General features: G+C 50.2%; 9 protein-coding genes across 9 annotated transcripts; 2 read left to right on the top strand and 7 right to left on the bottom strand.

Moving 5' to 3' along the window:
- Nucleotides 1-231: 231 nt before the first annotated feature.
- GGI43DRAFT_417110 (WD40-repeat-containing domain protein) lies at nt 232-2,025 on the bottom strand. Its single transcript, XM_083207371.1, has one exon. The coding sequence runs from the start codon at nt 1,975-1,977 to the stop codon at nt 385-387; it is 1,593 nt and encodes a 530-aa protein (XP_083056136.1). The 5' UTR covers nt 1,978-2,025; the 3' UTR covers nt 232-384.
- Nucleotides 2,026-2,680: 655 nt separating this feature from the next.
- On the bottom strand, nt 2,681-3,342 carry GGI43DRAFT_388168 (cornichon family protein; the record flags this gene model as incomplete). The annotated part of the gene is made up of 4 exons (XM_083204028.1): nt 2,681-2,773; nt 2,835-2,901; nt 2,970-3,125; nt 3,242-3,342. The coding sequence occupies 4 exons, from the start codon at nt 3,340-3,342 to the stop codon at nt 2,681-2,683; spliced, it is 417 nt and encodes a 138-aa protein (XP_083056135.1).
- A 1,261-nt stretch (nt 3,343-4,603) lies between these two features.
- GGI43DRAFT_425965 (methionine aminopeptidase MAP1) lies at nt 4,604-6,031 on the bottom strand (the record flags this gene model as incomplete). The annotated part of the gene is made up of 4 exons (XM_083208576.1): nt 4,604-4,707; nt 4,778-5,324; nt 5,397-5,795; nt 5,894-6,031. The coding sequence occupies 4 exons, from the start codon at nt 6,029-6,031 to the stop codon at nt 4,604-4,606; spliced, it is 1,188 nt and encodes a 395-aa protein (XP_083056134.1).
- An 837-nt stretch (nt 6,032-6,868) lies between these two features.
- GGI43DRAFT_417088 (kynurenine 3-monooxygenase) lies at nt 6,869-9,408 on the top strand. Its single transcript, XM_083207370.1, has 4 exons — nt 6,869-7,236; nt 7,485-7,702; nt 7,849-8,274; nt 8,342-9,408. The coding sequence occupies exons 1-4, from the start codon at nt 7,128-7,130 to the stop codon at nt 9,101-9,103; spliced, it is 1,515 nt and encodes a 504-aa protein (XP_083056133.1). The 5' UTR covers nt 6,869-7,127; the 3' UTR covers nt 9,104-9,408.
- Nucleotides 9,409-9,589: 181 nt separating this feature from the next.
- GGI43DRAFT_417086 (ribosomal protein S8) lies at nt 9,590-10,625 on the top strand. Its single transcript, XM_083207369.1, has one exon. The coding sequence runs from the start codon at nt 9,910-9,912 to the stop codon at nt 10,408-10,410; it is 501 nt and encodes a 166-aa protein (XP_083056132.1). The 5' UTR covers nt 9,590-9,909; the 3' UTR covers nt 10,411-10,625.
- A 48-nt stretch (nt 10,626-10,673) lies between these two features.
- GGI43DRAFT_231968 (uncharacterized protein) lies at nt 10,674-13,307 on the bottom strand. Its single transcript, XM_083200538.1, has 2 exons — nt 12,999-13,307; nt 10,674-12,735 (listed from the first exon to the last, which is right to left on the bottom strand). Exons 1-2 carry the CDS (start codon nt 13,123-13,125, stop codon nt 10,937-10,939), a joined length of 1,926 nt encoding a protein of 641 aa, XP_083056131.1. The 5' UTR covers nt 13,126-13,307; the 3' UTR covers nt 10,674-10,936.
- Nucleotides 13,308-15,629: 2,322 nt separating this feature from the next.
- Nucleotides 15,630-18,751, bottom strand: GGI43DRAFT_417080 (elongation factor G). Its single transcript, XM_083207368.1, has 4 exons — nt 18,437-18,751; nt 18,229-18,340; nt 16,123-18,149; nt 15,630-16,023 (listed from the first exon to the last, which is right to left on the bottom strand). The coding sequence occupies exons 1-4, from the start codon at nt 18,604-18,606 to the stop codon at nt 15,969-15,971; spliced, it is 2,364 nt and encodes a 787-aa protein (XP_083056130.1). The 5' UTR covers nt 18,607-18,751; the 3' UTR covers nt 15,630-15,968.
- A 243-nt stretch (nt 18,752-18,994) lies between these two features.
- On the bottom strand, nt 18,995-20,912 carry GGI43DRAFT_231886 (aspartic peptidase domain-containing protein). Its single transcript, XM_083200537.1, has 2 exons — nt 20,335-20,912; nt 18,995-20,270 (listed from the first exon to the last, which is right to left on the bottom strand). Exons 1-2 carry the CDS (start codon nt 20,648-20,650, stop codon nt 19,114-19,116), a joined length of 1,473 nt encoding a protein of 490 aa, XP_083056129.1. The 5' UTR covers nt 20,651-20,912; the 3' UTR covers nt 18,995-19,113.
- A 672-nt stretch (nt 20,913-21,584) lies between these two features.
- On the bottom strand, nt 21,585-23,383 carry GGI43DRAFT_231884 (pyridoxal phosphate-dependent transferase). Its single transcript, XM_083200536.1, has 2 exons — nt 22,488-23,383; nt 21,585-22,423 (listed from the first exon to the last, which is right to left on the bottom strand). Exons 1-2 carry the CDS (start codon nt 22,956-22,958, stop codon nt 21,707-21,709), a joined length of 1,188 nt encoding a protein of 395 aa, XP_083056128.1. The 5' UTR covers nt 22,959-23,383; the 3' UTR covers nt 21,585-21,706.
- Between the last annotated feature and the right edge of the window lie 413 nt (nt 23,384-23,796).

Below are 23,796 nucleotides of genomic sequence, written 5' to 3'. Positions count from 1 at the left end.
AGAAGCAGTAGAGGCAGTGGTTTAAAATTCGCGACTTTAGATACAACTGGGGTGCTGGATAACGAAACTGGGGCGTTGAATAATAATTCCCTTAATATCTTCTGAAATTGATCTAATTTATTTGCATACAATACTGGAGATTGGGAAATACATCTAATACTTCTTTCAGCGTTTCAGGCACTATCAATAGACTAATGACAAGGTGTAGAACCAGACATCAAGACAGCCAAATTAGGATATGTAGGATATATATTTAAACATAGAGTATCATTAAAGTAAAACTATAACGTCATAAATTATTGCTGCTTCATAATGATGGTTTATTTCCATACCCGAAGAATTCTAAGATGTCCAAACCCCAACGCCATAGAACCATGCTCGCTTTTAATCCCAGTATCTGATATCTCCATCCAAACCAGCAGTGGCAACTTTGCTCGTTTCCTGCGGATGCCACTGCACACACGTTACTGCCTGGTTACCCGCCTTCAGCTTATGATACATCTTGCACGTCTTCCAGTCCCAGAAGCAAACGTAGCCGGCCTGGTCACCGGAAGCCAGGAACTGGCCATCAGGACTGCAGTCCAGATCGATACCCAGACCAGCGTTGTTGTGGCCCCGGTAGCTCTTCTTCCTGTTCTGGCGGAACTTGTCGTTGGCTCCGTAGACGACAATCTGGTTATCTGAGCTTTGGTAGGCGACATATTTGCCGGATGGGTGAAGTGCTGCCCTCGTCATCGGGTACATGTCTGGCTCAGCAATATACTTGATGGGCACAGGGATATTGTAGTCCCATGCGCGGAGTGACTTGTCGTCGGATGTCGTCATGAAGCGACGGTTGTTATCAACGAAAACAATGGTGTTGATGGCAGCCAAGTGATGGTCGTACTCTTGAACCACCTCGTTTGGCGTACGGATATCAAACTGAACAATCTTCTTGTCTGACATACCAGCAAGGAACTCATTCGAGTGCTCCGGATCAGGGTTGAATCTGATAACATGTGGCGTTTTTCCAGTCGTAAACTTGTTGATGCAGACGCCCTTCTCCGTGTCCCAGAGTTTGATCATGCGATCATACGAAGCAGACAAGAACTGAGTTCCCGAATTGTTGAAGCAAATATCTGATACTGACTTGGAGTGGCCGGAATATGTCCGCAGTAGTTCCCTGTCGTGATACACATCGCGAATCTTGACTGTGGTGTCTGCACCGGCTGATAGAAGCAAGTGTCCTGAGCCGGGAAAGAACTGCAGCGCATTGACAGCCCCCGTATGGTCCTTCCAGCCGTGAACCTGCTTCTTCGGGATAAAGTTGGTGGTGCTTCCAGGCTCCTTGCGCAAGTCAATGTCCAAATCCTGCGGCACATGCATATACGTTCGGCCTTGGTAGTCGAACTCTTCGGAACCGTGGAACGTCGTCGTCTCGTCTCCCAATGCCTCAACTTCCTTGCGTCGGGTCAGAGCACCAGCAGGCGCCTGTAAGACAGTTCCACTTTCGACAACATCATCCTCTTCCTCTTCTACAATCTCATATTCTTCGTCGCTTGCCAGCTCTTCATCCTCGCCAACAACCTCGTATTCTTCTTTTTTGAATTTGGCCCAAGGTCCAACGTATGCGCCAGTCCCCTCAGCAACGGTTGCATCGCCTTTCTTCTCGCGGCCAGCTCGTAGATTTGCCGCCTCGGCCTTGATGTCTGCGCCGCTTTGATATTGTCGTCCTGGTCCACCTTTTCTCTCGATAGCTCTGTGTTTGCTCCGGAAGGTGTGCTCGCTCACAAACGTCTCTTCAGCATGGCCGGTAAGAACGTTTTTGCGCTTGAGGGTGTGCGTTCCGTCATTATACGGATTTGCTGGGCCAGCCTTTGGCCGCGAAAGATCTTCAGCAGTATAAGGAACGACTGCGTGATCTGGCTCTGCTTGTTGGCGCACCACGAGGGCATCTTGGGGCGCCATATTTGGCGGGTACTCTCCAAAATCCGCCATGGTTTCGAATTCTGCGACAGGACGCCGCAATTGCAGATTCAATCGTGGGCCTGCAAACAAGAGACAAGCACTTTGATGGGCAGAACCGTGGCGCGTCTTACGCAGAAAATCGAGTCACGTGACACACTAGAAAACGCTATGATGCTCAAAAGCAGCTGTAGCTAGTCGAGCTATGACGATGGAGGGGGTAAGGATGCAACCCAGGGAGGGACGCTCTCGCTCATATATATAGGCCAAAGACGAGAGCGCAAATACTAGATTTACAATTGACTTTATTAACTAGATTTTATATTCCCTAGTACTCAAAGCTTCCATCATTACTCCATCACACAGCTTCAAACAAAAATCGGCAGCCCTCCTGCATAAAATAAGCAAAGCAGGAGGCTGTAAACCCAAGCCGCGAAAACTCATCTCTTATGAAAAGAGAGAAAAAGATCGCCCAGTTATTAAGCTCCAGGCGCTAGTATGTCGCCAGACGCTGTGCTTAAAGCTGCAGGTAAAGCCCGTCTCTTTCTCATAAACAGCCGCTTCACCGCTTCACCAGCTCCATCGTAATTCTAAACATCAACGGCCCATTTCCCATGCGTGTCTTGCCCTACCGGCTCCTCGTCAGAGATCCCGTCATGTTTAGTTTATCGGTCCTGCCAGAGATATTGGTATCGTATGGTGGGATAGGGTAGTTTCGTCAGTCATTCGACATGATTTACGAAGACTCATCGCGGATGAGAGCAACAATCATGCTGTAGAGGTAGAAGAAGAACATGATCAGGTGGAAGGCCAGCTTGATGAATGACTCCTGTATAATTGTCAGAGGCGTGCTCCGGAAGGAGTCCAGTATTCTGTACACAACAACGTACCTTCTTGTGGACATTAAGCTTTCGGAAAATCTCGGTGGCATCAAGCAAGTGTGTGTTGTCAACAATCCTAGTTCAAGGCTCGTCAGAAAAAAACATTCCATGTTGCGGCAATAATCTGGCTCGAGGGCGGCTCACTTCTTAATGTTGTATCCAAGGAGGGGCAGGTTGAGAATAAGGGCAACCCAGTATCCGTTGATCAAGAACAAAAAGGTCAGGAAGCCATGGACAGCGGCTTCGGGGAGAATGTAGGCGTTGAGGCGGTTGCAGAGGTCGATGGGGTTGATGTAGTCGCTGCAAAAAGCCGAGTTAGCCACGTACAGAGACAGGTCACAGAAAGCCCGTGGATCAGACGCATTTCCTTGCGCGCATGCGTCGGATATCCAGAGCGGTAACACGGGACGCCATACCATTCCAGATCACTGTACATGATGGTGAAAAACACCTGCAGGAACAGGTTGACGGCGTTGATCAACACCGCCAAAAGGAACAGCCATGCTTCTCCAGACATCATGCCGGTGGTGTTTGAGAGTATGTGAAGTTGTAGGTCGGAAGAGAGAGGCGGCTGAAAAAGAACTGGAGATGCTTCTCGTCGGTTCGGTCGTCACAAGCTTTGAGCTCTGGCGCAAATTGGACAAGGTTGGCGCGCGGCGTGCAGGAGGGGGGGAGCTGCTTGGAATTAGTGGGGGGTTCGTGATCAAGCTTGTGCCGGTATGGACAAGCTGCTATTTACGGTGCTCACCGTAGCAAGTTATGAGAATGAGAAAAAGCAATGCTGCGAGCACAGGCAGAAAGATGCGAGGTGGCCTCAAGCGTCACGGGCGAATGATGCGATCAGTGGTGGAGAGGGAGGGAGGACACGAGTTTGTGGGCGGCCTGGCGAGAGACAAAAAACCTGGTGGTGACCTCGACTGGTATTAGTGGTATTTGTGGCGATATACGGAGTAGACACTACCTGGGCTGGGGGAAGATTTTTGAGCTGGTCCCAGCAGCCAACCAGCTCGGCCGAATGGGCTGGTGGGGAATTATCAGCGCTTCTCCAGCAAAGCAAGCACTAATAGCAGGTAGTAGAAGCCTCGAGTAATGTACATACATAGGTACTGATAGCCAGTCATTACAGAAGGGCTTTATTAACAGGCATCCTCTATCTCCAGGTATCGTTGAAGCTGTTCATCAATCAATCAGCAGACACATCCGTTTTTGGAGACATTCAACCGAGCTCTACTAACGTGCTTTTAGTGCAATCCTCCGGGGTGTTAGTTGTTAGTAGCACGACGCACCGCAGAAAGCTCCAACGGCCGTCCATTTTCATGTGAATTCACCGATGCAAGGGCACACATCCACTGCTCAACCCCACAAAGCAACTACAACTACTGTACATCTATCCATCTGCCTTATCACGAGGTAGCACAGCTCAGTTTCTACTACTCTACAACAGATATGTGATATGCGTTGCAGACTGTCTTGTCAATTCTACTGTTTCGACAATTGCTAGGAGCAAGATTCTACGCAAACAAGATGACAAGGAAAGAGCCTGGATTTCTCCATTTTTTTTGCCACGCATAAATCATGCAGGATCCAATATCAATGCCTACAAGCGACAGACCCTGGTAGCAGAGAAAAAGCGACTCTATTGCATCCGCAGCACACACATCGACGCCAGTACCCTATCGCTAACTTCTAGGATGCCCACATCATACAATACGCCACATAATGATGGTATTAAATCACTTCGTCAAAGCTTTACATCGTACATTTTGTCAACTATATCCTCAATTGGCCACCTTCTCCGGCATGGGAACCGGGCCTCCAGGCGAGTCGGCTGTCCGTGCGGTAAGAATCTCGCAGCCGTCTTCGGTAACAAGAAGCGTGTGCTCTATGAATGGCATTAGTGGTGTGTCTTACAAACAATAAAATCTCCGAGGCAATGGGGGTTAAAAACGTACCAAACTGGGCTGTTCGCTTTCCGTCAATGGTTGTGCTAGTCCAGTTATCGGGCCAAGTAATGTCTCTGTACTTGCCCAGGGCAATCATAGGCTCAATGGTAAAAGTCATTCCAACCTTGCACTCGCCAACGGCCTTGTTCTTGGCATAGTGCGGGACGTTGGGCGGGCAGTGGAAGAGCTTTCCAACACCGTGACCACAGTAGGTTCTGATTACGCTGCAGTCCTTTTGCTTTGCAACCTTTTCAATGATGTTTCCAAACTCTCGGATCAAGACACCGGGCTTGACAGCCTTGATGGCCTCGTCAAGAGACTCACGTGCCGCCTCCACTACTCTTACGCTGTCGGGATCGGCCTTGGCCCTGTCGCCAATGTAGTATGTTTCGTTAAGATCGGCGTGATATCCACCATGGTACAAGCTGATGTCGATGTTGAGGATATCACCGTCGAGGAGAATGCGCTGATCGGGAATACCGTGGCAGATGACTTCGTTGACGGAAGTACAGCATGATTTAGGGAAGTGGTTATAGTTCAGGGGTGAAGGGTAAGACTAGATAGATGCCAAACAGCGAATCAGTTTCCTTTTTCTTATCCGTCATGCATATCAACTCTCATCACTCACCTCGCGCTCTATGCAAGCCTTGTGGACAAGCTCATCGATGAAGTCGGTCGTGACACCAGGCTTGGCTGCGGCTGCGGCAAGATCGAGGACTTCACGTGCTAGCCTGCAAACCTTGCGCATCGCAGCAATACCCTTTGCATCGTGGACATCGATCTTGTTGCGGTTGATCAGTGACCGGCTGTACTTGGGGTCGCCGTCTTGCCACCAGGTGGGATGAGGAATCGTCTTGGGAAGTTTGCGATGCTCGGATAGAGGGTAGACGGGGCGCAGCGGACCGGCGAAGGGGAAGCTCGGGAAAGGGTTATAGTAGCCGGTAACTGGATCTGTTAAGATTGCTTTCGGAGGAATAATGTGGTGGAAGATATTACTTTGTGTCTTGTGCATAGCCTTGTGCTCGCTCTATTCACGCAGGGTCAGCCTCTGCATTGATTTCTCAGCTCCCATTCTCCGGCATCCTGTGTAACAGTGCCCTCAAGAAGCTATCTGTAGGTACGTACCCAGTTTCTCTTGAAACAGTCTTGGCCACAGAAGAAGCTGTCCTTAATATCAAGCTTCAAGCATGTCGGGCACTGCAGCGCTCCAGCCTCGTTATCGCACCCTAGGCACTTCTTCTTGGTGGGAGGTTCGGAGGCCATGGTGAAGGAGAATCGGGATAAGGTATGATAAAAGAAAGGGGGGGTATGAGGGCAGCTCAAAGTGATGATGCTGCAGACGATTACAAATATGACAAGATGTCAGATAAATCAATCGTCTTGGTTGACGGTAGATAAAAAAAAATTACTACAGCGACTTGGGCCAACCAGATTAGCGAGGCTACGAGTACATAGGCGGCGGTTATTCCGCACTTAGCCGTCTAGCGGGGCACTCTATGCACAGCCATTAGTGCGCTATAATATACTGGCCAATGGCTCTATCTTACGATCATAGCGCTAATGAGCGAGTATAGAAGTTTTGTATAATACAAACTTACGCAAAGGCAACACAATGCAAATAAAAAGTAAAGATAAGTGTAAATAGCACAGAGGTAAAATGGCAAGAGAGGTTCCACGGCTTCATAAATTGACCCCTCTCTCACCCAGCGGATGTTTTTGATCTCTCCTCTAATCGTATCATCTCTTATAACGGCAAGCAATACATATTTTGCTTCTCCTTTGCCAGCGTACCATGCGGACATCCAGGACGAAAGTATTGAAGATGTTCTTGCAGACGGTATACTGAAAGAAGGTCCACTATTTGATCATATTCAAATCTCAAAAGAGGTTCCCGTGTTTAGAAGCATGAAGGTGAAAAACGTGGACAAAGCGCAGTTATTCCAATTGGGAAAGCCGCCTTGCGACCTCGTCCCAATCCGGCAAGGGCTTGAAATTCTAATGGCTGCGAGATGGGATGGATCAAGGTACATGTACCTAATACCGCTGCAGATTTTTAAAATCCAAATTAACTACCGCTACTATATTAGCATTGGCAGCCTGCTCGAAACTCCCTCAACAAAAGCCACTAAGACGAAAGGCGGACAAGGTCACGCCAATAATACTGTGGCTGGCCTTTAGCATGATGTGATCAGACACGGCTTATCACTGTAAATTAATTCCAATGTAGTTTCGCCCCTTCGGCCGGAGCCTGGGCGTTCTTATAGCTCCAGAGCTCCCGGCCATCTGATACTCTCTCTTTCCACATTAAAAGACCTCTGGAGGTTTCCATTCGAAAAGGAGCTCTTGAGCTTGGGAGACCATGGCGGACACTAAGATTGTTGTTGTTGGCGCCGGCCCTGTTGGGTCGTTGGCGGCGCTCTACGCCGCCAAGAGAGGCCACCAGGTCGAAGTCTATGAGTTGCGGCCGGGTAAGTGTCTACAATTTTTTTTCAGCGTATCGTGAGTCCGACACCTCCGAACTCGGGGTGGTGTTGTTGCAGCACTCGTATGACAGAAATCTACATTTTCTGGCTCGAGGACTTAAGCAATTCTATTTTCAAACATTTTTTTCTAACTATCGAGACACTGCGTTGTTGTTTGACTTTCTTTAGAGTCCATGGCTTCTATTTGCTTTCATCACATGCTTTCAAGAGCTCCGCTAATGACTATGTCGTAGATCTTCGCGATCCGAGCATTGTTCCGCTCAACTTCACAAAGTCCATTAATTTGGCCTTGTCTGAGCGAGGAATATATGCTTTGAAGCAGTCTGGAGAACCACAGCTAGTTGACCATGTCATGTCTGCAACTATTCCTATGCGTGGACGAATGATTCATGGGCAGTCACCAAACGGAAGCCTATACGAGCACTCTCAAAACTATGGTGTGGACGATCAGGTAAGGAAACTTCCCAACCAGCTACATTTTACTCATTATAGCTTTATCGTCCTTCGCTTCTTTCCTAAATGTGCACAATCTCATCTCCTGTTATTTTTGTCTTTTTTCGCTGTTTTATGAGACTTTTACTAACTCAGCTTACTTAGGCTATCAATGCGATTGACCGAGGAAGTCTCAACTCTCGGCTACTAGACATCCTAGACTCTTTACCCAATGTCAAGCTATTCTTCAACCACAAGCTTACCGGAGCTGATTTCAAAGCCAACAAGGCTTGGTTCGAAGCCCGCGACAAGGATTTTGTTGCCAATGGCCGCCCCAGAGAAATTGAGATTACTTTTGATCTCATGATTGGAGCGGATGGCGCACACTCCGCCGTTCGCTACCACCTGATGAAATTCACCAGGATGGACTACCAACAAGAGTACATTGATACCTTGTGGTGCGAATTCCATCTGCCTCCTCGTGCCGTGGATGAGAACGAAAAAGATCCAAACGCCAAGTTCCGCATTTCGCCGAACCATCTGCACATCTGGCCCGGCAAGGACTTCATGTTCATCGCCATTCCTAGCGAGGTAGGATTTCCGGCTTACAAATACGCATTGTGATTTCTAATGACATGTTTACTGATATGTACTTTAGAATGGCTCTTTTACTTGCACCCTATTCATACCCAGCGCCGAGATTTCTGAGCTAGAGAGAGATCCTTCTACCTTGCCAGACTTCTTTGACAAACACTTCCCCGGAGTTACTGCCTTAATACCCGGACCGGACCTGATCAAATCGTTTGAGACAAACCCTCACCTACCATTAATCAGCCTCAAGTGCAAGCCTTATCACCATGGCTCTTCTGGGGTCATTGTTGGCGATGCTGCCCACGCCATGGTGCCCTTTTACGGCCAGGGCATGAATGCCGGCATGGAAGATGTCCGCATCCTATTTTCCATCCTTGACAAGCACATGAATCTTGATGAAAGCAACAACCCCGATGGAGAGCTCATCAACTCTGCCGAGACGTCGGCTTTCCAGCGCGCTCTCGCGTTGGCAGAGTACTCGGCAGTCCGAGCTGAGGATGCCTATGCCATTAATAACTTGGCTCTTCAAAATTACGTCGAGATGAGATCATCTGTTCTATCAAGACGTTACAGACTACGCAAGTATCTCGAAGAGTTTATGAGCGTTCACTTCCCGTCCTTTGGCTGGCAGACCAAGTACTCAAGAGTCAGCTTCGGCAACGAGGGATACGCCGATGTGATTCGTAAGAGTGACCGCCAGGGTCAAATCCTGATGCAGAGCTTCCTCGCCCTAGTCTCAAGCCCATTTGTCTTAACAGCTCTTGTGCTGGCATTCAAGCGCCGCGGATCTCTCCTATCGTTTGTGCGTGGACTGTTCAGTTGGAATTAATACTGATAGCGCTCATGCGACAGGAAGAGGTCGCTTCCGCTGCTGAATCTTTTTTTGTAATTGCAATCAATTGCCTGGAACATGACAATTTATGCTTTAGCGGTATGGCAAAGGGTATGCGGCCTGGAGAAGATGAAGCCAGATGCAGCGTCAAAAGATTCGAGCGACTGTATAGTATAGAAATTTGGAAAAATTATGGGCGGCATAAGTCTGATACAAGCCAGGATGTTTGGATACCTCAACTCCAGTTATTATACAAGTAGCATTTCATACCAAAATAGATTTTATCATTTTGATTTTATTAATAATCATTATAATTGGCAATTAACATTTTTTCCCTCTTTCGATGAGTTTGCCGACTCCTAGAAGACTCATATTGAGTAGCACCAGCACCGCACCTATGCGTCTGCGATAGTACGATTTTTGCTTAGTCACCAATCTCCAAATTTTTGACGATTCCGGCTCCAGACACTAGCACCACCATATCGAAAGAATCGCGACAACCTCGAAAAGAAAGCCCCCATTCCCAACTCTCAGCTTTGCCAAATCGCCGCAGCCCTCGCAAAGCGCATTCTCCCAGGATCACTTTTCTCCTGGGAACTCTTTATCGCTGCCCCAGAAGGGCAATTGGCCAAAGGCAGGCGATGTGCTGTGAGTTACCAGAACAGCCAAGAAGATATTGAATATCAAAAGCAGAGCAAAACATCTGACCAGGAACCATATAGAAACTGCGTATAATATCTCAAAAAATAAATCTCTTTTCGACGACATAGTACACACAAAACACACACAACTCTTCGCCCACCATGCCGTCCATACTCAACATCGCACACATGTGCTCCCACCTCCAAAACGCCTCCAAAGCCCGGCTCGGCCTCACCTCCATCCCAAACACCAAATACAACCTGCACCTCGCCCTCGCCCTGCACCGCTCCGGTTTCTTCTCGTCCGTCTACCGCGCAGGCGCCCAGCCCCCGACGGCCGAGCAAATGGTCGCCCAGGTCCCCGAGCCCGTCACCAACGCCACCGTCGCCCAGATGCGCATCTGGCTCGGGCTCAAGTACTGGGAGGGTAGACCCGTGCTGAACAAGGCCTCTGTGATTAGCAAGCCGTCGCGGCTGATGACTGTGGATGTGCAGGAGCTGGGGAGGCTGACGAGGGGGTTCCCGACAAAGGTCAAGGGCGGGATGGTGCAGGGGCTGGGCGTGGGCGAGTGTATGTTTGTTTCGACGTCAAGAGGAGTGCTGGAGGTTCGGGAGGCGCTGGCGAGGAAAGTTGGTGGTGTGCTGATGTGCCGGGTATCATAAATTCAACGTCAAAAGGATAGAGGATATGGGGGGAAAGGAAAATTGGTCGTGGAGAAACTGCGGCTTCATGATGTATATATATCGACTCATAAAGAAATGGCGGGGGAGAAAAGTACATCTCACTGTATGAATAGAATGGATTCCAAACAAAGACGAATTCTCAAATCTACAAGGCAGAATTGGAGGCTGTTTAGTGAAGACAGCAAAACAGCCATGTTTGGCAAAAAAATATAAAGCAGTTTATACAATAATCCCAAAGTCCCAGAAAAAAATTCACCAATGGTCGCTATAAACAGGTATCTAAGGTATCTTAATAAACTACATCTTTCCTTTTCGACAGAGAATCTGTCCAATATTACATAGACAAAGGATTCGACATCAAACAAAAGAAACAAGGCAACAAAAAAAAGCATCTCCACCTAGTCAATCTGACAAAACGCCATCCACGACCATACAAAACACCAAACTGCTTTAATTTTTCCTGTTGATTTAGATTATTGCTTGTGAGTGCTTAGAGAGCTGCCTCTTAGTATGTCTCAGGGAGGGCTGTCTCAGCAACTTGCTCCTTTGGCTCTTCGACAGTCTCAGAAGCTGGCTCAACAGGAGCCTCAACGCTGGCAACTTCAGGCTCAGCAACTTCAGGCTCAGCAACTTCAGGCTCAGCAACTTCAGGCTCAGCAACTTCAGGCTCAGCAACAACTTCAACAGCAGATTCAACAGCAGGAGTCTCTTCGGCCTTGACTTCGACGGCCTCAACAGTCTCGGGCACATGCTCAGGAGCAGCCTCAGTAAGCTCAGCCTCCTCAGCAATCGCAACAACCTCCTCAACAGTCTCAACGTTGGCAGTCTCAACGGCCGCTTCTTCCACAGGGAGAGCCTCGGGCTCAGCGGGTTGGGCAGTGGCATGTTCTTCGTGAGCCACCTCCTCAACGGGCTCCTCAACAGTGGCAATAGGCTTCTCCTCCTCCAATGTAGGCGAAGGAGACTTCTTACCAACCAGTTTCCTAGAAGACTTCTTGCTGGGGCTGTTATCATAGTGGCTACCGTCCGCCGTTCCAGCGGTGGAGGGTCGGGATCCAGCTCGAGAGGACCCAGCTCGAGAAGATCCAGCTCGAGATCCAGACTTGGGAGGTGTAGTTGGCTCCTGGAACTTGCTAGTTGAAGCCTGGGTAGGTCGCATCATGCGGGCCAAGAAGCCCTCATCCACGTCCTTCACCTTCTTGGGCGCTTCACGGGCAGGCTTGGCAGGTGGCGGACCAATGCTTGGCCGAGCACGCGAAGCAGGCTTAGCCGTTCCGGCGCTAGATGAAGCCCGGCCAGATGCATGCACGCCCTGTCGCGAGGTAGTCTGTCTAGCCTGAGTTGTTCCAGCTGCCGCACCAGTCTTGGAGACGGATGAGGCAGTGGGAGCAGTAAGAGAAGCGGGAAGGCCAACCGGCTTAGTGGTCTTCGCCTTTGTGGCAGCAGGTTTATTGTCAGCGGCCTTGCTAGCCAGAGGTTTCTTGACAGCAGAGGTTGCCGCTCCAACTCTGGTCCTTGCGGCGGCAGTTGATCTAGCTGCAGCCGATGACTCTCTCTTCACAGCAGAGGATTCGGCGGTTTTTTGCGTTGGCCTGACGCTCGCTCTCCCGGCGGCGCCCACAGCAGCCTTAGTAGCAGTGGCCGCTGGCTTGGGGATAGCTTTAGTAGCCGCTTTGGGAGCTGCAGCTGTTCGTGTAGCAGCGGTCCTGGTAGCGGTTGTGGCAGACTTTGTGGCCGCTGGCTTGGCAATTGTTTTGGTAGCCGCTGGCTTCGTCGTCTTGACCGTTTTCTGCGCGGCAGGACGAACACTGCTGGTGGGAGCAGCTTCCTTGGGTACCGGCTTCTCAGCTTCAGCTTCGGGGGCATTCTCTGGAGCAGACTCGGGTGCAGACTCGGGAGTAGACTCAGGCGCAGATTCGGGTGCAGATTCGGGCTCAGGCTCAGCCTTTGCGGTGGTTGGATCTGCTGGCGACAGAATACCGGTGGGGGTCTCTTCGTCCATGACCTTGTCGGGATTGTGGCTCGGGTGGTCCGACACAGCTCCCCGGAGCTCGAGGGTACCTCTAGCAACGCCCATGGACAGCTTGTCCACGACGGAGCTGATGTTGGCAACGGATGCAGACGACATTGGCGATTTCTCTTGGTTCGTCAGGGCGGATTCGCGGGGGATGTCGAGGCTGGGTCGGGCAGAGGAGTCGCGGGATGCGGAGCCATTGTCTCTAACCAAGCCGATGACGCCGTTGCGCTCAATGGCGACAAAGCTGCTTCGCACCTTATTGAGCGGCCTTGGGGAGCCGCTGACAGCTAGTGGCGTGAGAGAAAACGAGTTAGCGGATGGCACTTTTGGCTCTGTGTGTGTGGCATTTTCGTGGCATGCGGCAGCAGTAGCTCTTTTGGGGGAAAGCAGCAGCCTCCAGCTCAAGCCAGCTCAGCGGAACTAACAGCTACAAGAGCAGCTCAGGAGCGTCTGCGCTGGACAATGACAAACAGGCTTCTTGAAGGGCATGTAATGGTAGGCTGAAAATCATGAACAGAGGAAGATCACGGAGCAAAACATCAGCACACACTGAGAGCATTACCTCCTGGGGTTGGAGAGGGACTAGAAACACCAAGGGCTCTACCTCTATCTTCGTCCGCTGGGCTCGCGTCCCCTTTGTTCTCGAACATGGCTCGCAGGTTCTTGACCGCGCTCATGGTGAAAGACGGGCCGCGTCCGCGGGGGGAAACTCTGGGGAAGGATTTCGTTCGCAATCGATGCTGGAGATTTGTTTTGTGAGGATTAGGGAGAAGGGAAAAAAAGAACAAAAAGGAATACTAATAGCTTCGCAGGTCTGGAGTAGGGAAATTGATAAACAAAATAGAGCTAGGCCGAATACTTGTAATAAGGGAGAAGGGAAGAGGATCCAGTGTGGCAGCACAAGTACTGGTACAAGCCGCGGGCCCAGGAGGCTGGAGGCGGGCCACGGGTAAAACATGCGACACAAGTCCAGGTACAGATACCTAGCTCGGGACTCCATATCTCCATACTCCATACATGGCGCGACACGGGTCAATTGGAATCAGGGGTATCTTTTAGCTTGACCCGGGCCAGACCAGGCCATTGCAGAGATGAAGTGGCCACTTCGCACGTACTGTAGAATTGATAATGCTACAAGATGTGCAGGTATACCGATGCTGCGGCTACATGGAGTACCTGTACAAGGCAAGGCATAACAGCTGAGTGTGAGTGAAACTGTGTCTTGACCAGATACACGCCGCACATGTGCACAAGTGTCTTGTCTGCCTGTCTTACATGCTTCATAACTGTCTCCAAAATTAGTAACCCCAACTCCCAACTGCATCTGTCAGGTCGAGTCATCTCTTCATCAGCCACATCAGCGCGACACTGCGCCTGGCATGCGCCCGCCAACCGCGAAGATCGCAAGTCAACCCGCCACACAAGGAAGTTACACAGTTGTCAACGTCCCAACTGCAAGAAATGAGGTTCGGATGGGCCGATCCGCTATGCCGCTACAGCGCAAGCTCGGCGTTCCCCATGGCGACAGTAGCCTATAGCGGGACCTTCCAGAACAAGTACCAGCTTCCACGGAGCCTGTGCTGTCATCTACATTACATGCCACTTTCGCCGTAGTGCTCGTACTTACACCAAGTTACCACCTCTAGTCCTGACGCCGAACGTAATCCTCCATCCTGCTGGTAATACAGGATCATGCGTTGCTGTTACTAGTAGGTAGCATCACCGTCACTACGGCTGCGACTAATGTTAGTATAAATCACTCCATGGTGGTGGCGTATAACACTGTAAGGAGGCCAATGGTGAAGGGCGCAAAGGGTCTCTCATACGAGTGTGTGGCCACTTTGGGTAACGCACCCAATGGCGCGACGGCAGCTGATTGGCCACCAAGTAAAATAGCTGCACATAGCCAGACGTTTTAATCTCCCTTGCTGGATGCTGGAGGGGTGGATTTCATGTCAGGAGACGGCGAAACAAACGCACCTACTGAAGCTATCGAGACGACTTCATTTCGGCTTTTAAGCACTCGATGATGGTGCATGCCTGTGTCCAGCATTGTGATGAAAGTACCGGCTACGGAGAACTCAGCAGCGGTAGCGGCATGGGTGGCATCTGTCACATTGTTCGGCGAGATCCTGCTCTATTACTGCTCCGAACACTAATACGAAGTTGACAGCCCCCCTTGCATTCGTAGAGTCGAGAACTACCTACTCCTGGTAAGTGCAAGCATAGCATATACTGTACGCACAATAACGACAGACCTCGGACATCCTGGTTTTGTCAATCGCTTTTACATGTATAGAGAAACACGCAATAGCAAATATCAGCATTCATAGCTAGAATGCCAGTCTACTTGATTCGATTACTTACATGTATAAACTCCTTCCCAATTGCGCATCGTTAGCAGCAGGCTCTTGCTTGCATATGGCATGTAGAAATATGTATGCATCACCCGCATGGTCAGCAGCAGTTAAGGGGGACCCCAGCCAGAGCACGTTCCGCATATCGAACCCTCCTCTCGTTATTCCAGGTCCTCAAACCAACAATCCCTTCCCTAACCCACAGCTTCTCCATACAGATTCCCGCTGCTAGCGCACATTGTTTCGTCGTTACCATGTAGCAGTACTGCTACGATTCCCAAAATCAAATCAACACGTTGTCGCGAGGGAGCGCATAAGATGAGAGATCGCCCGTGATTTGGAAAACGCTCCAGGGATTATGCGGAAAGAACAGCCTCTTCGGATGTGCCCGTGCCTTATCTACTACTACTCTTTAATGACAGTCTAGCCCCGTACGGTTCCGGCATCGAGGGTCTATGCACGTCCTCTTCCCGTATGGGTATGAGGAAGAGAAAACGGCCCTACACAAGCGAGATGCTATACAAGCCCTACTGCGAGTTCTTCTGCTAGCGCTGCTTGCATCCCCAGTAACGCCGACTTACAGGTCCTAGTAGTATTCGCAACATGTCAATACGAAAACGCAGCTCTTTTGTCTCCCCACTTGCCAGCCCCCTGCAGTATTAGTCATACTGCTGCTAGTAGTATCAGTAGCGATAGAAATCTGCCAGGGCTATCCTCCTGCTGACATACGGATCCCTCCATTATGACCGATACAGGGCTGGACGGATCTGTTTTGTTTCGAGCTGGGCTTACATGAAATGAGGTCACTCATGGCTCGTGGGCTGTTCATTGCGAGTGAAGTCCAATTGCGTCTTAGTGTACATATATGCATGAACCAAGTCTATCTATGTGCATCTAATCCTACTAGCCTTAGCAGCATTTGCTTCTTTTTATATCCCTGAACTTTTTTACATTCTAGCTCTTTTCCTCTTCTAGAATCATCAGATGGACTAAATCACACCCGCATGCTTCTCTTCCATACTCCATACATACAAGACACGTTTTACAAGAGGGGTATTCGTACAAGGCAGCCCCCAGTTATCATTTAAGACGTGTATGATATCACTTCTCCGGGAGACTGCCTAGGCCAAGCGGCCTTCATCAGCTAAAGCCATATGGAGCCTTTATTTGGTTCTCTTGGCGTCGAGCTCGGCCTCGTACTTGGCAATCAGCTCCTTCCTATTAACGGGGTTAGTCACATGATGATACGAACAAATGATATTCCTCATTAATCTGGCGAGAGGGGGTAGAATTGAGAACAAAGAAGAAGAAACTTACTGCAAGTGAGGAGGAGCAGGGGCGTAATGGCTAAACTCCATGCTAAATTCACCCTTGCCCTGCGTGGCGGCACGCAGCTGCGAACTGAAGCCAAACATGGCGTTCAAGCTGCAGTCACAGGTCAGGATAAAGTCTTCGCTGCCAATTTCGGTATCGTTAATCGTAGCATTGCGCTTGTTCATCAACATGAGGATGTTTCCTTGGAACTCGTTGGGGGCGGTAATGGTGGTCTTCATCAGGGGCTCAAGGACCTGACCACCAGCCTCGGGGAAAGCCTTGCGGAAAGCCATCTGGGTAGCCAAGCTGAAAGCGTAATCGGAAGAATCGGTAACGTGGGTCTGACCATCGTTGATGATCATCTTGGAGCCAATAACGTGGTGGCCCAGCAGGGGTCCCTTTTCACAAGCGAGCTCAAAGCCCTTGGAACAGGCAGAAAGGAACTTGTCGGGAATGTGGCCGCCGACAACCTGACTCTCGTAGTGGTTCTCGTCGGGCTTGTCATTGGGCTCAATGTAACCGGCAACACGGGCAAAGTCACCAGGACCACCGCTCTGTCGCTTGAGGAGGTAATCGAAATCAGCACGGCGGGAAATTGTCTCACGGTAGGCGACACGAGGTTGGCCAGTGACACACTCGGTCTTGTACTCTCGCTTCAGACGCTCAACATAGACTTCAAGGTGCAACTCGCCCATGCCGGAAATGATAGTCTCCTCACTTTCGGCGTCAACGTGGACACGGAAAGTAGGATCCTCGCGCTGGAATCGGTTCATCGCCTTACTGAAGTTGTCGGCATCGCCAGAACGCTTGGGCTTGATCGACAGAGACATGACGGCATCAGGAACGAACATAGAAGACATGGTATAAGGGAGACCACCATCGGTAAAGGTATCACCAGAGGCGCAGTCGACACCGAACACGGCGCAGATTTCACCAGCACCGACCTCGTTGACGTCCTCCATCTCGTTGGAGTGCATACGAACAATGCGGGGAATGCGGACCTTCTTATCAGTTCGAGAGTTGTACAGGTAGGTGCCCTTGCTAAGCGTTCCCTGGTAGACACGGATGTAGGTGAGCTGGCCATAGTTGTTCTCTTCAAGCTTGAAAGCAAGTCCAACAAAAGGCAGAGAGTTGTAGGGAACCAATTTGACCATCTCCTCTCCCTTGGACTTGTCCAGAGCAGTGTTTTCAATCTGACCGGGGTTGGGCAGGTAGTCGCAAACAGCATCCAGCATAGGCTGGATACCCTTATCGGCCAGTGCAGAACCCATCATGACAGGAGAGAACTTGAGGGCAGTGGTAGCGCGGCGAATAGCAGCCTTGATCTGGTCATTGGTGGGCTCCTTTTCGTCGAGATACAGCTCGGCAATTTCGTCGTCAACGTCGGCCAGCTTCTCAATCAGGACCTGTCGCTTCTCGGCGGCAAACTCCTGAAGATTGGCAGGGACCTGGTCGGTAACTCGGACCTTGGTACCACGGGGACCTTCAAAGTACATAGCCTTCATCTCGATAATGTCAACGACACCCTCGAATTCGTCTTCGGCGCCAATGGGAATCTGAATAGCAGCCGCGGGAATCTTGAGCTTGGAGTTGATCTGTTCGACGGCCTTCCAGGGGTTGGCACCCATGCGGTCCATCTTGTTGACGAAAGAAATTCTGGGAACATCGTAGCGCTTCATTTGGCGATCAACCGTAATCGTTTGAGACTGGACACCGCTGACAGCACAGAGAATCATGACGGCACCATCGAGCACGCGCAGAGCACGCTCGACCTCGATGGTGAAATCAATATGGCCGGGAGTGTCGATCAAGTTGACATGATACATTTCTTCCTTTCCGTTTACCGTTTTCTTCCAGTCGCAGAATGTAGCCGCAGACTGAATAGTGATACCTTTTTCTCGTTCCAGTTCCATAGAGTCCATCTTGGCGCCGACGGAGTCTTTGCCTCGAACCTCGTGGATTGCCTTGATTCGACCAGTGTAGAAGAGAACTCGTTCCGTTACCGTAGTTTTGCCACTGTCAATGTGTGCCTAGATTTTCACAGTCTTAGTTTCTTCTTCTATTTCTTTTTTTCCAATGCGCCATTAACAATCGCAAGGGACGTCGTACCGCAATACCGATGTTTCGAACTCTTTCGAGACGTTGAGCCTCTGCAGGATCCATATTGGCGGCAACATATTCGGGAGTCAGACTGGCAGCATCATTCTGTGCTTTTTTCAAACTGTATTTCCCCAAAAGTCAGCTTTTTGTTTCCCGACATTTAAAATACAAGCTTAAAAGCTCAATGCATTAAAGGCATGCAGTGTGTGGTCCTTACGCTTCCTGTGCAGCACTGCATCGCTGAGACGAGCCGCTGAAAGCCCGCAGCTGGCTTTGAAAAGCCAAGGGAAGAATCGCAGCCTGGAAATTGCGAGCTCCAGAAGCTGCCTTCTGGGCATCCCCAAACAGATGGCAATTAAGCCATCTGGCAGTCCCAAATGCCCTCATGGTGCAAGCTTGTCCACGGGCAAAGTGGGTGTTTGGCACTGAAGATCGGCCATCGGCTTAATGGCCGCATTGAAACTTTTTTTTTTCTTAGTCTGTCAGGGTCCCTCCAATTGGCTCGCCTCCTCACGTGCGGCGCAAATCGGACCACCACCACAGTGTTTCGGAATAGCTGTTACTATCAATACTACTAAAATATTTCTAGTTACTGCTGGATAGTAAAACGCCCAAAGTTCTTGTGGAAGGATAATGATATTGATGTTTATAAACATTTATAAGTCTAAGCTGCAGGTCTATGTGCACTTATGTACCTTAGGTATCTGAACGCGCTTTTTGTAGCGAATGCTTGAGAAGCCGGCCTCCTCAACTCCAGCGGTGCTTGCTAGTATGAAAAAATAAATAAAAATAAAAAGTCCCTAATATACCAATTACGCCCTTGAATCATTCCAAAAAGTCATTAAAAGCACTACTAGGTAGAGCGTATCGAAGAGATTGGTGGACTATGCAAATTTACAGCCAGCCAATGCCGAAAATGGCGCTTCCAACGAGAGTGTAGACAATGGTCATGCCAACAACCATGACTCCAGGGCCGGAAAATGCGCTCGTCAAAGGAGCAGCGTTGTCCTTGTCACCCTGGAAGCCACTGGCAGCAGACATGCCGGATCCCGTTGATGAGGAGGGGCCAGATTTGCTCTGGTTGGGAGCGGCAGTGGCGGACGGGATAGGTGCGCCACTGCTGGCGAAAGCAACAACGTTGGTTTTGGTAGAGTTGAAGTTTGTGGGAGCAAGGGCGATCTCATTGTTGACCAGGTCGTAGACAACAAAGGCAGAGCGGAGGAAAGTATCACCCAGCAGGTAAGGGGATCCAGTCGTGTTCTGGATGCCAAATTCGCAAGCAGCCTGGCCTTCGTTGGGTCCGTTTTGGAACTTGGGCTGAGGTCCACCGCTAAAGAGATCGAGGGCAAGCTCACTCATGGTGACGTTGATGGCGGGACCCTGAGGACCAGCAAATCTGAACGTGAAGTGTCCATTGCTATTTCGGATTGAGCAAGGAACAACAGCCAAGCCAAAGTCCTCGTTGTAGCTGGCGCCCACTTCCTTCCATGCCTGCTCGGCCATGTCCTGTGGCAGATAGGTCAAAGTCGTTCCCGAGTCCAGAACAGCGACCAGGGTGCCCTCGCTCGAGCTGAGCGTGTCGGTTCCAGAAGAGCTTGAAGCTTGCACCTCGTAGAGCTCAACTGCAAACTCTGTGAAGGCACTGCTGCCGTCAGCTTTGAGAATGTTGATCTTAGTCAGATCACCCTGATACTTTTCCGTGTCAATACCACCAAACAAGATGGAGCCAGTGCTGGCATCCAGGTCGTTTAGCCACAGACTGTATGCGACGGTGTTGGTTAGCTTCTCCTGTTGCAAGACAACAGGAAGATTGGGGTATGTGGAGCGCGTTGTGCCGAGAGAAGCCTCATCGTTGATATAGCCGACTCCGATTAGGCCATTGGCGATGGATGAGTCCAGGCCAAGGCCCATTGTAAGATTAGAGACGGTCACTCCGCCGATTTGAAAGTCATCTTGGAAGTAGTCGCCCTTGGAGAATGTGTTGTCGACATAGGTAATATCGAAGGCGCCCTCTCCAACATCGACAAAGGTGCTAGATTTACCAGAGTCGACTATAAGCAATTGTCAGTTAATCGTAAGTAAAAAGCATAATTTGGCTCGGATGACTCTGCTTACAGCTTCCAAAGGTGCAGCCGGGATTTCTCGATGTGACCTCGGTACAGATGGCGGCGGACGCAGCAGGCACCCAGACATCACTGCTGCCTGTGTCGAGCTGAAGGGTAATGTTCTGACCAGGAGTTCCGACATGGACGTTGATGAAATATCCACCCTGGACCTGTTGGTTTGAAAGAACGCCGTTGACGGTGGTGGCTCGGCGGCCCAGATCTCTCAGGAGCGGCCCGTCTCGCTTCGCAATATCGAACTGGACGACTTGCGCCTGGGCGGTAGAAGCCAGGGCAATGCCCGCAGCGGCCATGGGTGAGGCCTTCATGATGCAAAGTTATATAATAATACTCGGGTGTGGTAGGGTGCGGTAAAAAAAAAATATATTTGGTCGCAATAGTTAATCGTATATCACAAGGCTCAGGGGATGGTCGTCGTGGGTCTCCTGAGTAGTATAAGTACACTGTGAGGCTCAAGGTAGTATAATAGGACAATGCCAAAAAAAGAAAGATGCTATGATAGGTATTTTCCAATAAAGGAAATAGGCTCGGAAAATAAAGAAAAGAAAAACAAACAGCAAAAACCAAAAACTTCGCGATGCTCGGCAGGGCTCTAGGACTCTATTATAAATGGTACAAGGCAAAGCGGATTCCAACGGTGGCTATGTAAAATGAGACCCGTGGACAGCGCTGCTGAAACAGGAGAAGCTGCAGCGGCAAAGCGTCGTCATTAGCGCCGATGGGGTGGATGCTGGGCCGGCACAGAAAGGCACTGGGGCCTTGCCGAACGCCCGAGTGTGTGGCAGGACAACGCGCGTGCGGATTAAACGGCTCTGCGGTGACGACGACAGCCTCAGATTTTTCTGGGGAAGATGGAATAGTCTATTCGTTCCATGGCTTCTTCTCCTCGTGGCTCTGAGAGTTTTGAGTTTCTGGACTTCTGGGCTGTGCTTCTACATACTTCGTCCGTCGGCCTGTCCGTCTGTCCGCATCCGTCGCTCGCGTGGACGGTACTGCAAATACTCCTAGGCAGCTGAAATGATCGTGCACTTATTAGATGATTACAGCCGCTCCATACCGCTACACGTAATACGGACCGCAGGTACCTTTGCTCAGCACGTCCAACAGAACTGGAGCACATAATACGAGTGGCCTTCTGACAGGCTGGGCCCTGCGCCGCCAAGACAGCTGCAAATTACCTGTTCTTGCTTGGCATCGTTTATCGCACGCACAGACACAGCACATGGAAAAAAAAAAAAAGGCAGCCTGTTGTAAAAATAGCACTTTGGCTGGGGCTGAGGCTGAGGCACTGATGGATTCCAGCCGGCGCTTGCCCAATGCAGAGCGCCCGCGCTACATGACAGATACGGCTCTATGTGCCAATTTTACTGGCTAAAATTCTGCCCAACGTAGGCCCCGAGCTTCTGCAACGCTTCTGCCAGCACGGCTGTTGAACCAACGAAGCCGATTCTTACGTAGCCCGCAAAGTCTTCGCCCCGGCCAAAGCAGTGAGATCCGGGCACGAAAAAGACTTTGGTCTTGTCCAAGAGATCGCGGCAGAAGGTCACATCATCCACCGGTTTCCCCTCCTTGCGGAACTGCACAAATGCCGTTGTTCCCGCGGTTGGCGCCACCCACGAGCAGATTGTGCGATGCTGCTCCACGAAGGCCTTGACCATGTTGGCGTTGCGCTTCGCCATGTCGATATTTCGCTTTAGCAGCGGTCCGCGCACAGCCGGCGACAGCGCATAGCTCGCCACTTGGTCGTCCAACTGCGAGACGCTAATGGCGGTGTAATGGCGGGCCTCGGCAAGCCTCTCGACGATGGCTTTGTCTCTTGACGCAATCCAACCCACTCGGATGCCTGCTAAAGAGTAGGCTTTGGACAGAGATCCGGTGACAATGACTTTTTCGTAGCCCAGATCTGCCACCGACGGCGGCATATTCGGGTTGTTTTCTAACCCGTCGTGAAATAGAGGCCGGTAGACCTCGTCAGATAGCACAATTATGTCTCTAGCCTTGGCAAAGTCCACGATCTTATCGATGAGATCTCTTGGGATGGGTACCCCGGTAGGGTTGTTGGGATTGTTAATTACAATCATCTTTTCATTCGCGGGGTGATTAGCGTGAAACAAACGAACAGTGCATGGTCTGTGTTTTGCGAACCTTGGTGTTTGCTTTGGCGAGCTGCTCCAGCTCGCCCACGTCAGGCAGGAAGCCATTCTCAGGACGTAAGCGCCAAAGAGAAACTTCAGCCCCAAGGCTCTCGGGGACAGAAAAGAGCTGCTGATAGGTAGGATATACACATATGACATGATCCCCGGGGCCGACCAAGCTGTAGAAGACTAGGAAATTGGCTGCAATTGCGCCTTGCGTGATGAGAACGTTGTCGCTCGACAGCTGCTCCCCTTCATACAAAGACGCAATGCGTTCCCTCAAGGTTGACGATCCGCGGATAGCCCCATAGGTGAGAACGGTACTAGTCTGAAGCGGATTTGCAGCCTTGTCGTTTGATAGCTGCACCAGCTCGTCAATGGAAACGGATTCGACGCATGTCTCAGCAACGTTTAGGACCCCCGGCGTTGTTTCATAATCGTCCATCCACTGCTCTACCTCAAACCGTTCGAAGCGCACCATGATTATTGGTTGTAATGCAGCCGTCCTGAGACTCTTACATATGTTATTTGTTATCTTGCTGATTTGTGGTGCTCTAATTCATGCCCAGCAGGAGGAGGAGCGAGTTTCTTTTAAAAGAATCAGGGCCAAGAACGAGCACCTATTGATCCCCGAGGCCAAGATGGTTTGGGACAGAACCCCATGTGGGGCAATATGTACAAGCGACTATCGGAGAATATGTCGAAGGCGCGCCTTATTGTTCAGTAGACTAGTAGGTAAATGATTTTAATCATGATTGGTTGTAATTTAAACATCTACTAGATGGGATAGACTATCGGTCGGCTGGGAAGGGCTGTTGAGATCGGCACTATCCCGTGTACAGCAGCTGGGGAGCTGTCAAATGGCTAATATAACTGGTGAAGATAGTATGCATCCCACAATTGAGGCGACATGCTCAAACGCTGCAGCAGTATTTCCCATATACGCAGATCATAATTCAAATGCAAAAATATTAAATTTAATCAAATGCTGTTGGTTTCAGTAGCTTGTGGGGATGCAAGCACGATGTCGGGGCAAGCTCTAGGTTAAGTAATACATCAGCTCCCTCTTATGACCTGCATAACATCCCGCAGTACGGCAGGAAACGCGAACTGGGGAGAAAGCGAGACGTGGACAATTTCGATCCCGCAGTCTGATGCAATTCTAGCATTGCGGTGCAGTTATGAGCATGAGCAATACATCTGTAATTTGCGAGTACACAGCGATATCGCATTTAGTGTCAAAGTCAAGTGCAAAGACCCTGGGCGTCTCCAGCGTTGCGCAAAGTCACATGGTGCCTATTACAGGGCATTTTTTTGGG

This window comes from Trichoderma evansii (genome assembly GCF_050947405.1).
Source record: "Trichoderma evansii strain SZMC 28006 chromosome Unknown GGI43scaffold_29, whole genome shotgun sequence".
NCBI lineage: Eukaryota > Fungi > Ascomycota > Sordariomycetes > Hypocreales > Hypocreaceae > Trichoderma > Trichoderma evansii.
Note: the sequence above shows the minus strand (reverse complement) of the source record. Positions and strands in the feature narration are given on the sequence as shown.

What these genes read in the sequence shown, in the direction of transcription:
- GGI43DRAFT_417110 (XM_083207371.1), bottom strand. Translation starts at nt 1,977, where the DNA reads ATGGCGGATTTTGGAGAGTACCCGCCAAATATGGCGCCCCAAGATGCC.
- GGI43DRAFT_417088 (XM_083207370.1), top strand. Translation starts at nt 7,128, where the DNA reads ATGGCGGACACTAAGATTGTTGTTGTTGGCGCCGGCCCTGTTGGGTCG. An exon ending in ACTATGGTGTGGACGATCAG is followed by an intron (nt 7,703 to 7,848) that starts GTAAGGAAACTT and finishes CAGCTTACTTAG; the next exon opens with GCTATCAATGCGATTGACCG. An exon ending in TCATCGCCATTCCTAGCGAG is followed by an intron (nt 8,275 to 8,341) that starts GTAGGATTTCCG and finishes TATGTACTTTAG; the next exon opens with AATGGCTCTTTTACTTGCAC.
- GGI43DRAFT_417086 (XM_083207369.1), top strand. Translation starts at nt 9,910, where the DNA reads ATGCCGTCCATACTCAACATCGCACACATGTGCTCCCACCTCCAAAAC.
- GGI43DRAFT_231968 (XM_083200538.1), bottom strand. Translation starts at nt 13,125, where the DNA reads ATGAGCGCGGTCAAGAACCTGCGAGCCATGTTCGAGAACAAAGGGGAC. An exon ending in CCCAGGAGGTAATGCTCTCA is followed by an intron (nt 12,736 to 12,998) that starts GTGTGTGCTGAT and finishes TCACGCCACTAG; the next exon opens with CTGTCAGCGGCTCCCCAAGG.
- GGI43DRAFT_417080 (XM_083207368.1), bottom strand. Translation starts at nt 18,606, where the DNA reads ATGAGGGCATTTGGGACTGCCAGATGGCTTAATTGCCATCTGTTTGGG. An exon ending in TGCAGTGCTGCACAGGAAGC is followed by an intron (nt 18,341 to 18,436) that starts GTAAGGACCACA and finishes GGGGAAATACAG; the next exon opens with TTTGAAAAAAGCACAGAATG. An exon ending in CCTGCTCCTCCTCACTTGCA is followed by an intron (nt 16,024 to 16,122) that starts GTAAGTTTCTTC and finishes CCCCGTTAATAG; the next exon opens with GAAGGAGCTGATTGCCAAGT.
- GGI43DRAFT_231886 (XM_083200537.1), bottom strand. Translation starts at nt 20,650, where the DNA reads ATGAAGGCCTCACCCATGGCCGCTGCGGGCATTGCCCTGGCTTCTACC. An exon ending in CGGCTGCACCTTTGGAAGCT is followed by an intron (nt 20,271 to 20,334) that starts GTAAGCAGAGTC and finishes AATTGCTTATAG; the next exon opens with TCGACTCTGGTAAATCTAGC.
- GGI43DRAFT_231884 (XM_083200536.1), bottom strand. Translation starts at nt 22,958, where the DNA reads ATGGTGCGCTTCGAACGGTTTGAGGTAGAGCAGTGGATGGACGATTAT. An exon ending in TCGCCAAAGCAAACACCAAG is followed by an intron (nt 22,424 to 22,487) that starts GTTCGCAAAACA and finishes GCGAATGAAAAG; the next exon opens with ATGATTGTAATTAACAATCC.